The sequence below is a fragment of the Coffea eugenioides genome, chromosome 1 (genome assembly GCF_003713205.1).
Source record: "Coffea eugenioides isolate CCC68of chromosome 1, Ceug_1.0, whole genome shotgun sequence".
NCBI lineage: Eukaryota > Viridiplantae > Streptophyta > Magnoliopsida > Gentianales > Rubiaceae > Coffea > Coffea eugenioides.
This window is the reverse complement of record NC_040035.1, coordinates 52,007,616-52,021,684: the sequence shown is the minus strand read 5'-3', so window position 1 is coordinate 52,021,684 and position 14,069 is coordinate 52,007,616. Positions and strand designations below refer to the sequence as shown.

The 14,069-nt window shown below is 39.2% G+C and overlaps 2 protein-coding genes across 2 annotated transcripts; one reads left to right on the top strand and one right to left on the bottom strand.

Moving 5' to 3' along the window:
- The first annotated feature begins 784 nt into the window (after positions 1 to 784).
- On the top strand, positions 785 to 6,005 carry LOC113780121 (protein INVOLVED IN DE NOVO 2-like). The gene is made up of 8 exons (XM_027325940.1): positions 785 to 883; positions 2,368 to 3,283; positions 3,426 to 3,601; positions 3,914 to 3,982; positions 4,077 to 4,364; positions 4,557 to 4,781; positions 5,014 to 5,252; positions 5,490 to 6,005. The coding sequence occupies exons 2-7, from the start codon at positions 2,380 to 2,382 to the stop codon at positions 5,248 to 5,250; spliced, it is 1,899 nt and encodes a 632-aa protein (XP_027181741.1). The 5' UTR covers positions 785 to 883; positions 2,368 to 2,379; the 3' UTR covers positions 5,251 to 5,252; positions 5,490 to 6,005.
- A 2,282-nt stretch (positions 6,006 to 8,287) lies between these two features.
- On the bottom strand, positions 8,288 to 11,264 carry LOC113777377 (expansin-A6-like). Its single transcript, XM_027322445.1, has 3 exons — positions 11,025 to 11,264; positions 10,132 to 10,450; positions 8,288 to 9,063 (listed from the first exon to the last, which is right to left on the bottom strand). Exons 1-3 carry the CDS (start codon positions 11,176 to 11,178, stop codon positions 8,754 to 8,756), a joined length of 783 nt encoding a protein of 260 aa, XP_027178246.1. The 5' UTR covers positions 11,179 to 11,264; the 3' UTR covers positions 8,288 to 8,753.
- Between the last annotated feature and the right edge of the window lie 2,805 nt (positions 11,265 to 14,069).

Here is a 14,069-nt window from a genome sequence, read left to right as displayed (position 1 = left end):
AACATCTTGGTACCGGTTGCATTATAGAAATTTTTTTTTGAAGGAATTGCATTATAGAAATTAGAAACAGAAACACAGTTGGCATTAATTCCAGGAGAAACTGTATTAAATTTATAATATCTTGGTAACCTGCAGGACAAATTGGATGTTTATGACTTTCATGGGTATTGTTTGCTGGTTAATTTCCTACGCTTCAATTCTGTTCGCTAAAAAGGCAGAAAGAAACATAACCATGAAAATAATACTAACCTCATTGAAGATGATGGATTAGTGCTTAGTAGTGTAATTTTCTTGGTAAAGAAAACCAGAAAGAAAAAAGAAAAACAGAGAGAGAAGGGAGGATGTACGGTTTCTTTTTTTTTCTTTTTTTTTTTTTAAATTTAAAGCAAGCACAAGAAGGAAACTTGGTGCAGAAGTTGCTTTGACGACACCAGAGGCCACGTGGCAATTACTCACAAAGATCCGACATTCACCCCATATTCGACTAATACCCACGATAGTCCAGTGCGGCTCACATCACGTCCTCCAAAATCGGAAATCCAATCTCCACCAATACTCGCATCACAGGGTCACAATGTTAACACTCTCCACAGGATTGTACACGTGTCCGCTCAAAAACAGTCACTCGCTTTATAGCGCGTAACGCCTCTCACAAATGCTCGCAATCCAAAAGTAATTAATTATGGCGAAAAAGAGTGCTGCTGGTGCCGGTGGTACCAGTACTCTCCATAACAGTGGCACGCCTTCTGCCTCCTCCTTCATCAGTCATCACCTCAGAGACCTCTTCGTCTCTTTGTTTAGTTTGATTATTTTATATTTTCCTTTTTTTCTCCGGTGAAATTTCAAAGGATAATCTGCTACTCTGATTTCGCGGTTTCTCCAGGTTGGGACTCGGAATTTGATCATTTTTCAAAAGTGTATACGATGTATGATGTTTTTTTCTTTCTTTGCCCTGTTTGTTGACATGTTTTCGTATTTTTTTGGGTTTGCTCTCTCTTCTAGCTTTCATTCTTCTCTGTCTGTAATCATCCTTTTTTTTTGGTCCAGTAATATGAAGCTTGTTTATATTTTGGGTTTTTTACTGTTTTTTTTCCTCATCCATTTTTTTGGAGTTACATCTCGTTAAATGGTTTGATTGCAGAGTTCGTTAAATAGACCTGTGCTATGTAGTCTGTTTGGATTGTAATAATATATGCTGATAAAATGCAGCTTGTTCTGTTCTGGGTTGGGTATGAGGATTTGTAAACTGTAGAAAAAGATTGTGAGATTCCAGTGCTTGTTTCCATTGTTGGTCTTCGATTGTCGCATGTTTTTCTTGATTCCTTTTGACAATTTTTCTGGGGTACAAATGGGATTTGCTGTCGCTTCTTTGGCTGTTCCCTGATGTTTTAGTCTTTTGGGCTTCAAAGATAGCACGTGATAATGTCCTGTGATATTTTTTTCTGTTCTAAGATGAGACCAGCACAGGGAGCATACGAGAGTCGAGGGTGGGAAAAGAGCCTTCGGGCCCTCACTCTTATATACACATATTTCTTGGTTCCCATTAAAAGAACTTTTTTTTTTTCATTTCCTGGACGGTTAAATCTATTTTATGCTATTCCTTCTGAAGCCCTTTTACCTGTTTTCTTCTATACAATTTAGAGCTCGCACATAATTTTCCACCACCTTCATGATTGGCAATTTTTGAATACGTGTATTAATTTCTTTCCTGATAATAATTAAGAATGTTTGGATAAAAGATTATTTGGAATAATTACTGTAATAATTTTTTGTGATGTGATGTATGCGAGATTAAAAAAATATATTAAAAATTGTATTTGTGATGCAAACAGATAATTTTTGACTAAATAATTGCTATCCAAACACACTACAACTGTTACCCCTTGGCTGTAGTCATGTGGAAATATCATTCTTATTAAATAATAAAATCTCTTTCGTATTGACCTTATGTTCTTATTCTTATGGACTTTATTTCTTAAAAATCTTTAATCAAGGTTCCGTTCTAGTCACTAACTGCATTTTGAAAGAATTGTCAGATAAAACTTATAGTGTCTGATTAAACTACTCTGTAGGTGTGTAGGGCCAAGAAATGGATTCCAACATATTTTCTTGTTTTCAGGGCCTTAGCCTACATGTTTGAAAAGGTGCTTTGTTCTGAGTGTCAATTTTCATAGTTCAGAACTAGTATGGAATACAGATCATTTGTCTAATTTAAGAGATAAGTTGCGTATGTTTGTAGAAGAAAGAGTCAAAACAGGGATCCTAGCTATTTAGTTCTTTGCACATCTATCTAGTCACTCCCCGTTATCTAAAATGCTTTATCTTCTGGTAATAGTTCTTGCTAACATGGTGTTTCATTTAATTCAGGTTGTCTGAAACATGTCCTTATCGGAAGAGGAAACTGATTTAAGTGAATCAGAAGTTGAAGACTACAGCATTCAATGGTACGCGAAACTTAAAGATGGTCGTGAAAAACTTCAAGTTTCAGGTGAAGAGTATAGCTGCCCATTCTGTCCTAGGAAAGTCCACAAGTACAGCTTGAGGGACCTATACCAGCATGCTTCTGGAGTTTCCAAGGGTTCAACAAAAAGAAAAATGAAAGATAGGGGAAAACATCTTGGATTGGTGAGGTACATCGACAGTGATGTTGACATAAAGAAACCATTAGCTGAATCAATCAAGAAGAAGGCTGATGATCCTATTGCAAGTGCCGGTCCAAGTGAAAAATTTGTTTATCCTTGGATGGGAATTGTTGCTAATATTCCCAGTGAGAAGAGAGATGGGCGTTATGTTGGAGATAGTGGCTCAAAGCTTAGGGATAATTTCACTTTGAAAGGGTTTAATCCCCTCAAGGTGCAACCACTGTGGAACTGGACGGGATTTTCAGGGTATGCAATAATAGAGTTCAATAAGGACTGGCCGGGATTCTGTAATGCAATGGCTTTTGAAAAGAGTTTTGAAGCTGAACATCATGGGAAAAGGGATTACCATGAAGCATGTGATAGGGGTGCAACGTTGTATGGGTGGATTGCTCGCGCTGATGATTATGACTCATCAACAATAATTGGAGAACACCTTAGAAAGAAGGCAGATTTGAAGACTATTGCTGATGTTCAAGAAGAAGAGAAGCAAAGAACCTCAATGCTTGTTTCCAATCTTGCCAATGAAATTGAAGTTAAGAACAAGCATATTAAGGATATTGAGAGTAAATACAATGAAACCATTCAAAGTATAAGCAATTTGATGACTCAAAAGGATGAGATGCACCGATTGTATAACGAGGGTATGAGCTCACAGTATCAGAACGAAAATTGCGACAACTTTTTTTTCTTGATGATTTGCTGTTGTATTCTTGGTTTTATTCTTTATTCTAGCTACAAATTTTGCATTCATTTCCTTCACTTTCTTCCATTGACGTTAATCAGAGATGCAGAAGACACAGGAGGCTGCACGTGTTCAGCTTGAAAAGATATTTTCAGAGCACGAGACGATTGCATTACGGCTAGAAGTACAAAAGCAAAAGCTGATTGAGCGAGAGAAAGAATTGGAGAATCGGGAGGCTTACAATGAAAGACAAAAGCTTGAGCTAGAGAAGCAAATGGTACCAAGTTGAACATTTTATTATTCTTCTCTGCCAACAAATCATAAATGTAGGGTTTTCAATATGGTAGAAAAGGGGTTAAGCCTTAATTCGGTGATTCGAGTCTGGACCTGTTACAGCCCAATTCGGATGGTAGATTGACAGCCTTTTTCATAAATAAATGTGTTGTATAAAAGGGCTAATACAACTTTCACATGATTCAGAATATGAATAAGGATCAAAGGTTGGTGAATCAAAGTAATAAGATTGCATAGTATCAACGTCAAATATCTCAGTTTTAGTGACTTACTCAGCAATTTGTTGTTTTTACAGAATGCAAAAGCCACCTTGGAGCAAAAGAAAGCTGATGAAAATCTTTTGAAGTTGGCTGAAGAGCAGAAGGTACAACCATATATATATATATATATTTGGGGAGGGGGGATGGGGAGGGTACTATGACCATTGTGTCTCAATGACGTAAACTACAAACTCGCAGAGAGAAAAAGAAAAACTGCACGTGCAAATTATTGAATTGGAGAAGAAACTTGATGCAAAGCAAGCATTGGAACTGGAGATAGAACGTCTAAGAGGGGCTGTGCAAGTAATGAAACACATTGGAACTGGTGGAGATGAGGAAGTAGATGACAAGTTGGTAGCAATCCAAGTTGAGCTAAGAGAGAAAGAAGAAGAACTGGAAGATCTAGAAGTGCGTAATCAAGCTCTCATTGTCAAGGAGCGTAAAAGCAATGATGAATTACAGGAGTCTCGGAAAGAGTTGGTAAACGTAAGAATCGCATTACATTTCTCAACTGGTTCTCTAGTTGCCTTTACCACAATCTGCTACTCCTATGCGTTTAAGTGTTTGCTTGTGCCATCAGCCACAACTGAAATACAAGTGGGTAAAATGTGTGATTCTCCATATGGATTGGTTCTTTATGAGGCCACCTAATGAATATATATTCTGATTGTCCTGCAGTGCTTGATGGAGAGGACTTGTCAGACTTCTCAGACTTCAATTGGTGTAAAGAGAATGGGTGAAATGGATGATGTCCCATTCAAAAATGCAGCTAAAAGAATGTTTCGACGGAAGGAAATAGCCGTGAAAGCTGCTGAGCTGTGTTCACAATGGGAGGATCACCTTCGAGATCCCAACTGGCATCCTTTTAAGATCGTGAAGACTGATGATAGTAAAGGTCATAAGGTAAAGATCTGACTTCAGCAATTAAGATTTCTTATAGTACAATGGTACAGATTGATTTCTTAATTTACGGTAACTCTCGATTATGTTGTTGTGGCCATGTTGGCATGATATGGCTTGGCTTATCAGTAGTGCAGATTGCATTGCTCCTTGAGAGATTGATATCCGTCATTCTTTCTATAGCCCTTTTGACTGAGATTTTGTGCACACCTAACTTTCAAATGTGGCTTTGCAGGAAGTAATAGATGCTGAGGATGAGAAACTGAAAAAGCTAAAGAACGAATTTGGAAATGAAGTTTATGAAGCTGTGACAACAGCTTTGATGGAGCTGAATGAGTACAACCCCAGTGGCAGGTATGTTATACCTGAGTTATGGAACTACAACCAGAAAAGGAGAGCAACACTGAAGGAAGGAGTAGCATACATAATGGAGCAGTGGAAATGCCTCAAATGGAAAACCAAGGATCACTGAAGGTGAACCTTCTTACTCTCTACCTGTAATCAGGGAATTCAAGACATCTCTGCTACTGACATTTTTTTCTTCATTTTAAGAGCAAATTGTGTTATGGAAGTATATGCACCGATTAATCAACTATCATGAAACCGATTTATGGTTACAAATCCATATTCCTGTCGACTTCGTGTTTAATAGCTATCCATTTTGAATTATTTCACACTTGCTATGCTAATCGTGGTACGTGCATTATTCAGGTCCATGGCCTATCCATCTTCATTCAATGATGATGTCACTGTGGTGAATCATCCGTTATATTGATCATATGCTGTAGCCGGCTCTTGAATTTAGCCCCTGTTGGATCAGTGATGTCTTTATGTAGTGTGACAGTTTGCAACTATGATGAGACTACATAGAGTCAGTTTTGTTGTTTGGCTGATGAAACTTAGTAGTAATCTTCTTTAGGACAGTTCGACTATGATGTATGATTTTATTTCAGTCAAGGGACCTTCAGTGTTGCTCTCCTTTTCTGGTTGTAGTTCCATAACTCAGGTATAACATACCTGCCACTGGGGTTGTACTCATTCAGCTCCATCAAAGCTGTTGTCACAGCTTCATAAACTTCATTTCCAAATTCGTTCTTTAGCTTTTTCAGTTTCTCATCCTCAGCATCTACCTGTAATCAGGGAATTCAAGACATCTCTGCTACTGACATTTTTTTCTTCATTTTAAGAGCAAATTGTGTTATGGAAGTATATGCACCGATTAATCAACTATCATGAAACCGATTTATGGTTACAAATCCATATTCCTGTCGACTTCGTGTTTAATAGCTATCCATTTTGAATTATTTCACACTTGCTATGCTAATCGTGGTACGTGCGTTATTCAGGTCCATGGCCTATCCATCTTCATTCAATGATGATGTCACTGTGGTGAATCATCCGTTATATTGATCATATGCTGTAGCCGGCTCTTGAATTTAGCCCCTGTTGGATCAGTGATGTCTTTATTTAGTGTGACAGTTTGCAACTATGATGAGACTACATAGAGTCAGTTTTGTTGTTTGGCTGATGAAACTTAGTAGTAATCTTCTTTAGGACAGTTCGACTATGATGTATGATTTTATTTCAGTCAAGGGACAACAACTTCTGCAGTTAGTGGTTCTGACATGTATTAGGGAAGAAAACAGGCGTAATCGCATTGGTACAACTTCTATAGGATTGTCTGCAACTGGCTTTATTTCTGATGAGATTGGTAATCACATTGGATGACTATTGCCTTGGCCTCCAGACGTAACTTTTACAAACCATTATTGCTACTTAATTTTACTTTTAGGATGCAAATTGAAGCATTGAGGGCTTCAAGGGCTTGTTGAGTAATTGATTTTTCTGAGTATTCATTCATCTGGGGAAGTTTTGGGTTCTGTTTGATGTTGGTTGTGTATCAGTATTTAATTCCACCTTTGCCGTACAACTATTTTTTGAGGCTAGAAAAGTCTGAGAAGATAGAATTCTATTTTAACATCTTAGATGAATGGTGGGAGTCTGGGAGATACACTCTGATCTATTACATTCTGGAGGCAAACAAGGAAGAAGTATACTAAAACAAGGAAGAAGTATACTCCAAGTGTCTCCTGTGGTCAGGTCATTTACAAGAAGTGCATAAGAAAAAATCATACTGGGATTTAAGTGAACTGCTGTCAGCTGAGACAAGATTGGCCCATTTGCCAAAATTTTCTGATGCTTTGCCTTTTTTTTTTTTGGTTACTATTATTTTTCCCAACTTGTCTTTCCATTAATTTATCAATTTTGTTCACTTAAAGTTGATCTTAGAAACACTTTTGCCTTCAATTTCAAAGACATACTACCCTTAAAGTACCTTCTTTTTTTAAAAAAGAAAAAAAAAACTTTGACGCATAAAGATCGAACGACTTTCCTCTGCCTCATTCTGTCGTGGATGAAAATGAAATTTTGTTTGCAGGGCTCCGCTTGATTAATTGGTTCTTTAAACAGATTGGTTAAGCCAAATTACTTTCAAAATCAACCTTATTAAACTGTTCTCTTTCAGAGTTCTTCTGCAGCACAACACGTAGAGAATGTTGTGTGGGAATATGCGGATATGCCTCCTCGACCACGAGCGAGCACAGCTTTACCTTTTTTAAGAGTCACGGACTCGTCAGTAAGTGCTGATTTTATAGTTCGTAGTACTGTAATTTGCGCAACCCGCTCCTCCCTCTAATGTGCATAGTACGTACATGATTTGAAGGGAAGAAAGATTGGGATTTGCACATCATGAGAAAGCTGTCCAAATACCTGAAGAAGGTATCCAATGCCCCCAGTTTCGATTCTTACCTTTTTCAATCTTTTGGAATGGGAATCCAAAGTCTTTTTTTTTTTTTTGGTCTCACAATGGGTCCGACTCCACGAAGAATCATCATCCATGTAGAATCTTAGGGAGCGCCGAAGAATGCTACGAGTGACTATGAGACCCACACTCCTCACGAAATGAAACCCATTTAGGTCGTGGCGTGGCATCAAGTGATCCATTATTGTCGTCTATTTGTGCGAATAATGCAATAGAATTCGCTGAAATTGTTAGGAATTATGCACATATGATTGATTAACGGGTGGTTCCGATAAGCGGAGGAAACGCTTTTCAGTTGTGAGAAATTGCGTGCGAATTGTCCTTCTATTCCAAATCCTTCCTCTGTTTCCTCATCTTGTTGCACGGCCACTGCATAAGCTGCTGCTGCTGCTGCTAAGCACAGCCAGAATATGCGAAGCATCTCCCAATGTGTGTATATATATACATATAGATACATAAACAATTGCTGTGAGCGAACCATTAATTGTGTAACGTCAATCACTCTATTTATTTGATGGCAAGCAGCACATTTATTTATAAAATGGTAGCAGCATTATGAGTTTTCGATAACTTCATGCATTTGAGTGTTCAATTGCTATTTATTCAGATTTAAGATTTGACGGAAAAATGAATGAATGGATGATGTAGCGGTTCGTCGATCAAATCTCATAGTAATGGCAAACAACCATAGCAAATTCAACATGAAGATTGCCTCATTAGAAGTACCAGAAATACAATAAGCAACTCACCAAAATAGAAGTCATAGTACGTACAATTCCACTACTACTACAACTACTAGCAAAAGTACTAGTAGTAATTTCAAAAGCTGCGGGCTACACGTCTTGTGCAGCCGCCTCAGCTCCTCCTCACTCCCCCTTTCTTCTTCTACTACTATTACTACAACACTCCCCACACTTTACTTTTACACCTTTCCTCACAATGCCCAATGACCAACCATCCCCCCACTCCTACGATCCCAAATTGTTATAATAAAGTCAATCAAAAAAAAAAAAAAAAAACCCTGCCAACAGTGTGAAACAGTAGTAAGTATATATTAGATATAGGAATAATAATGACCCCAACAGAAAACATGGTGCCACCAACAAGGGTAAAAATGTAAATCCAATTTTTCCGGGCTCGGATTTGTTCTCGAGTTAGACTCTGAAGTTCTTCCCAACGAATGTCTGACCAAATTGCCAATGTGCTGGGGCTATATTCCATGAGGTGGAGCTGCGTCTGTCACTGGCTGCGACCCTAAACGACAGTGACTGACCGACCAGATTGCCGTTGGTTTGCCAATTCTGGCCCCAGTTACGGCTCATGCTAATCCAACCAGTCCTGCTTCCCTTCACACTCACCCTCACGATGTTCCCTGCACCCGCGACGTTGGTGACCAGAACCAGGTTAAAGTAACGGAATCCGTTAATCGTGAACCTGACGCCGCCTTGTTTCCTGCACGGCACCCTGCGAAATAAACCAGAAAATCATGGGTCAGTTTAGTCAATTTATTTAGCCGCTCGAGACACATTAAATGCTGTCGTCTGTGTTGTCTACATTGTGCCAGTGTCTACTACCGTGAGACGCGGAACGGGAATTAAGCATGAGGACGCAGTACGGCTAGGCCTTTTCCCATTGATGAACGAGAGAATTCTCAATGCATCGTGGGAGACTGTGTGGTCCCCAGAGGTGACCTCGGTTCTAACGATCTACATCCGCGTGAAAATTGACCGTGCGCGATTAGTAAAACAAAACAAAAAACCAACGGGAACGTTGGCTCATGGCTGTGGAAAAAATATTTACTATTATTGATATATGGTAGGCCCGCCCGGGCGTTAACGCGGTTTCCATGTGGTATGTTTAGTCCACAGTTAAACGGGGTCGTTGGCTGGACTCAATTTGTATGATCAGTGACAACAGACCCCCATGTGCAAGTGCAGCTGTCTCAATGCAACTCTGCGATGCCCTTTTCTGGAATTTCACACCCACGTTTCAGCAGAGCAAAGACCCTGAGCTAGCATGCAAATTGAGAGGGCTCCAGAAAAGGTTGAAACATGGGGATAGAGCGAGCCATGGGAAATGGGATTTTTTGGACCGAAAGTGACTAGAAACCGTCATACTTGTGTCCAAATTGTAAAAAAAACATATATTCGAAAAGTGATAGTGCTATGTAACTAACCGTTTTGATAGATAGAGAAGAACGTATCGCATCTAATTGGAAATGGAATTGGAATGGTCACTTTTGTAATCTAGATAGAGAATATCGGAAACTTGTAACTTCTGCAGATTCCAAAATGAAAAATGCAGATGGGCAAGTTTCAGGATGAAAAAGGGCAAAATTACTAGGCGGGGGCGGGGTTTAAAAAAGTAGTGAACAGAGAGCAAAGAGAGCACAAGGTTAATTAATTATGGTAACACATGATACGGGTGCGAGATTTCAGCTGAAGTACAGTAAAATGTTGACTGACATGACACGGCAGTAAAACACAAATCACTGCGAGTACTTGGAAAAAGCAGAGAGCAATGAGAAGTTACCGGCGGTAGGTGACGGGGACAATTCCGGCGCGGTACTCGGCGATCTTGAGGAACATGGGCATGGCCAGATCGAAATGAGGACGAGGAGGGTTGCACCATCCACCATTGTCATTAGGCAAAGCATAATTTGGCGGGCAGAAGTTTGTAGCAGTAACAAAAATGGAGGGGCTGCCCGGGTGGCACCAGCCGGGGTCACTGGCACACTTGATTTCAAAGCACGCGCCACAGCTCAGTCCAGTGTTGAACAGTGCTGTACTGAGCGCTGCAGTGTTCACTCCATACCCTTGACTGTACAGGTTGCCGTACCCACATGCCCCACCTGCATCATTTCATTACATGTGACACCCAACAAATCATCAGAGTACTAATAAGTATTACTTATTACTTAGTAGTATAATTGTGCAAAAACCAACACACTACTAACTTTAGAATATATTGTACTGGTATGGGTATATTTCGCTTTAATTTTCACCAAGAACCTGCATATTGCACTAGTACGGGTAGAGAGAGACTACTAGACAAGGAGAATTCATAAAATGCAGGATACATTGGCAGACTTTGCTCGGAAATGGAGAGCCACAATTTGTCGTTAAAATACAAATGTATTTCGACTCAGTATTTGCATTTCTTGAGTCGAGTCACCAAAAGCTAGCCCCATTTCGTTTTCTTCAGACATACTACACTACTTCATACAAGAAATTAATGGCAATTTTTGTTTTTTTCGTTTTGGTCTGGACTGCAATGGGAGTATGCAGGGTACATTTGTGCTAACAACAACTTAATAGTTTCAATGTACCGTATAAACGTAAAAACTCAAGAATTTGGAGCTCAAGAGGGGCAAAAATGGTTGGTTTTAGCTAAAATGGAATGGGTACAGACTACAGAATGCGTACCCATAGTGCCGGAAGCATCACTGCCTCCGTAGAAGGTGGCATGGGCACCCTGCCAATCTCCACCAGTGTATACACCTGGGATCCTGGCCTCGGCTACTAGCATAAATGCTAATGCCAAGACTGAAGCAATGCAGACCAAACCCACAACAGCCATTTTCTCTGAAATTGCACGAGAGATAAAGGGAGGAGGGAGAGGGAGAGAGTGAGATTGGGATGAGGAGATGGGGGGAGGAAAGAATGGAGGGAAGAGGACTATTTATTGAGGAGAGGAGGGCTTGAGCTTGGGCCTCTGCCTCTGCCTCTGCCTCTAGAGCTAGATGGTCTCAGTGGCAGTTGCTGTAATTTGAGCCTCATTGCTGATCCTCTTTTGTAAAACAAATTTTCTTTCTTTACCTTTTCTTTTTCTTTTTCTTTTTTTATCAAAACGGCAACACTTCTTTACCTTTTCTCCTTCTTCTTCTTTTTTTTTCCCAAACGCACAAGCACCGTCATATTTCAAGGGACGTGTGATTCACGTTCCAATTACGATTCTACTTTCTTTACGAGAATGGGTCAAGTGGGACCCGTGTCACGCGCTTGAAGTCGAGTTGCTCTAATGCGCAGAGTGCATGTCCCAGTCTACAATTTCAGATTTTGTGCATGAACCGGTCGCTTTTATCTACGCTTCACACAAACTCAATTTCCGCTGTTATTTGATATTTACTTTTCCGGTCTCGCCCATCTGTCATCACGACAAGTCCAATCACGCTGCGAAATAAGGAAATTACACATCGTATTTTGCTTATTAATTAATTGATACTTATAACTTTTCTTTTCCTTCTACCAAGAAAAACAAAAAGAATTGGACAATTGGGCTGAGGCAAATAAAGGACCTGGAAGAATTCCCCCGGCGTAACTGAACGTAACCTGCATGTTTGTTTTTTGACTTTTGATTATCATGAATGAAGGGCAGAGAACTTGGAGGTTCAATGTTGTGCATTTGTTGACTTGTAATCCTAGTTGTCATTCTCTCGAGTACCCTGTAGTTCTTCACAAATACTACTAATAACAGAACAGAAGAATGCTACCATAATAACCTAAAGTTGGAACTAACTACCACTCACCACATATCTTTGTAGGGTGGGAGGTCAATAATTCATATTTTGCCTTTCATCACGTTGTCACTAATATGACTTTTTTTAAATTCATATGAGCGCATCCATAGTTTTCTTAGGAATAGGTGTAGATAGTAACTCTTAAATCCATATGAGTGCATTAGAAGTAGTAATAGACTGTGAGGATTGATAAAAAAAAAATAATCTAAAGTTATTGAGGAGGGCTTGAGCTTGAGGACTATTTATGGGGGGAGGAAAGAAGGACTATTATGAAAGAATGCTTCCATAATAACCTAATGTTGTAGCCAACCATCACTAGAGTAGTAATTGACGCCACTAGGCCTTTGGTAAGTTTTGGTGGTGTGGGAGGTCAAGGGTGGGTTCAACCCTTATCTCTCACCAATTTGTCACTGTATGTGGCGGCCTTAATTGGTTTTTTTCGATGGAGTATGTACTCACATCGAGTCCCCCTCCCCCAACCCCCTAGATTGTGCTAGATTAGGTTATAGAAATTCAATCGTTGTGACAAAAAAAAAATAGAGTAGTAGTTGATCATCACATGTCTTTGTGAAGTATGAGATCAATAATTCAAACCTTACCATTCATCACGTTGTCACTAACGTGACTTCTTTTATATTCATATAGGTGCATCCGTCAGTATTGACAAAAGAAAAAAAAAATCTAAAGTTGTCAAATTAGAGAGTGTAATTTGATGAATGATGCTTTCACTTTTTTACATGTGTAGAAAGTCTCAAATTTTCTATCTTTTGGTCATTAGACATAATTGCCCTCGGTGGTACCCTGTTTGTGTCGTTGTCCTCGAGGGCAACCTTGGAATACAACTAATGAAATGAAAAGAACAAATGACGAAGGTGGTGGCTATACGAATAATCCAGACACACGAGAGGAGGAATAGATAAAAGAGGTTGGTGATGAACAACTAGTACTGAGTTGTGGTACTAGAGCACAAGTCAGTCGGAGTTTTGGGATTGCCTTTTTATTCAAACGGAAATTTAGGCGCAAGCAGCGGCTATGATTCTAAGGATTAAGCATGCCCTCACCCACCGTTTCGTTTTGTTGGTTACGAGTACGTCGACATGGATACCATTTTAGCCCCACCAAAGACCACAAACTGAACAGACAAGAGCCACCCCATAACGCACATCTTTGATTTCGATTACTCGAAGAATAATTCTCAAAACGAAAAGGGTTTTGATTTTGTTGGCTGCAGTTTTTGACTTTGAATAAAAGAAAATTCCCAAGTCTCCATGCATTGAGGGGATGGAAATGGAAAATTCCATGATCATCTTGTCAAGCGAGAAGGGAAAACATGTTAACGTCGTGTGGATTGTCAATTATTTCACTTTATTTACACCTTATTTACACACATTGATTTACTTGCATCATCAACACATTTTTCAATCACCTTTTTATCTCACATATATCATATCAAGAAAGTGTTACAGTACCTTTTCATAAATTATCTCAAATAATTTTCAGTCCAAACACACTGCGGATTGACAGTCAAGAACTAAGGGTCTCAGAATCATCCTGTCAATGTCCTTACAAATTAAATTGAATCTTGGAGGCACCGTCCAAAAGAAATCTTAGAATCTCCCAAAAGAAAGATAAAAATCAAAAAGTTGGATAAAAAGTTTTAGTTTACTATTGTGATGAGCAAATTCAGGAGACATGGTGCAACAAATAAAGATTGAAGCAACCAATTGTGCGAATTTTGTTTTATATTGTTATGATGTAATTCATGAGCGTACATGATAGGGGCTGGGGATTAATTAAATTCGCGGTATACTTTAAAGAAAAATATAAACTTGAGCACACATTAATATAATTTATATCAAGGCTACAAAAGCGAAAGCTCCCAACAAATATTAGCAAGAGACAAGACAACTAGAAATGTGGCATCCAACAACAACATTAGTGATTAGTACTG

Bases quoted from the DNA above. Each gene is read 5' to 3' on its own strand.
- LOC113777377 (XM_027322445.1), bottom strand. From the start codon at position 11,178: ATGGCTGTTGTGGGTTTGGTCTGCATTGCTTCAGTCTTGGCATTAGCA. The intron at 10,451-11,024 runs GTACGCATTCTG...GAAATGATGCAG, and splicing joins TGATGCTTCCGGCACTATGG to GTGGGGCATGTGGGTACGGC. The intron at 9,064-10,131 runs GTAACTTCTCAT...TTTATTTCGCAG, and splicing joins GTCCCCGTCACCTACCGCCG to GGTGCCGTGCAGGAAACAAG.
- LOC113780121 (XM_027325940.1), top strand. From the start codon at position 2,380: ATGTCCTTATCGGAAGAGGAAACTGATTTAAGTGAATCAGAAGTTGAA. The intron at 3,983-4,076 runs GTACAACCATAT...ACAAACTCGCAG, and splicing joins AGTTGGCTGAAGAGCAGAAG to AGAGAAAAAGAAAAACTGCA. The intron at 4,782-5,013 runs GTAAAGATCTGA...GTGGCTTTGCAG, and splicing joins ATGATAGTAAAGGTCATAAG to GAAGTAATAGATGCTGAGGA.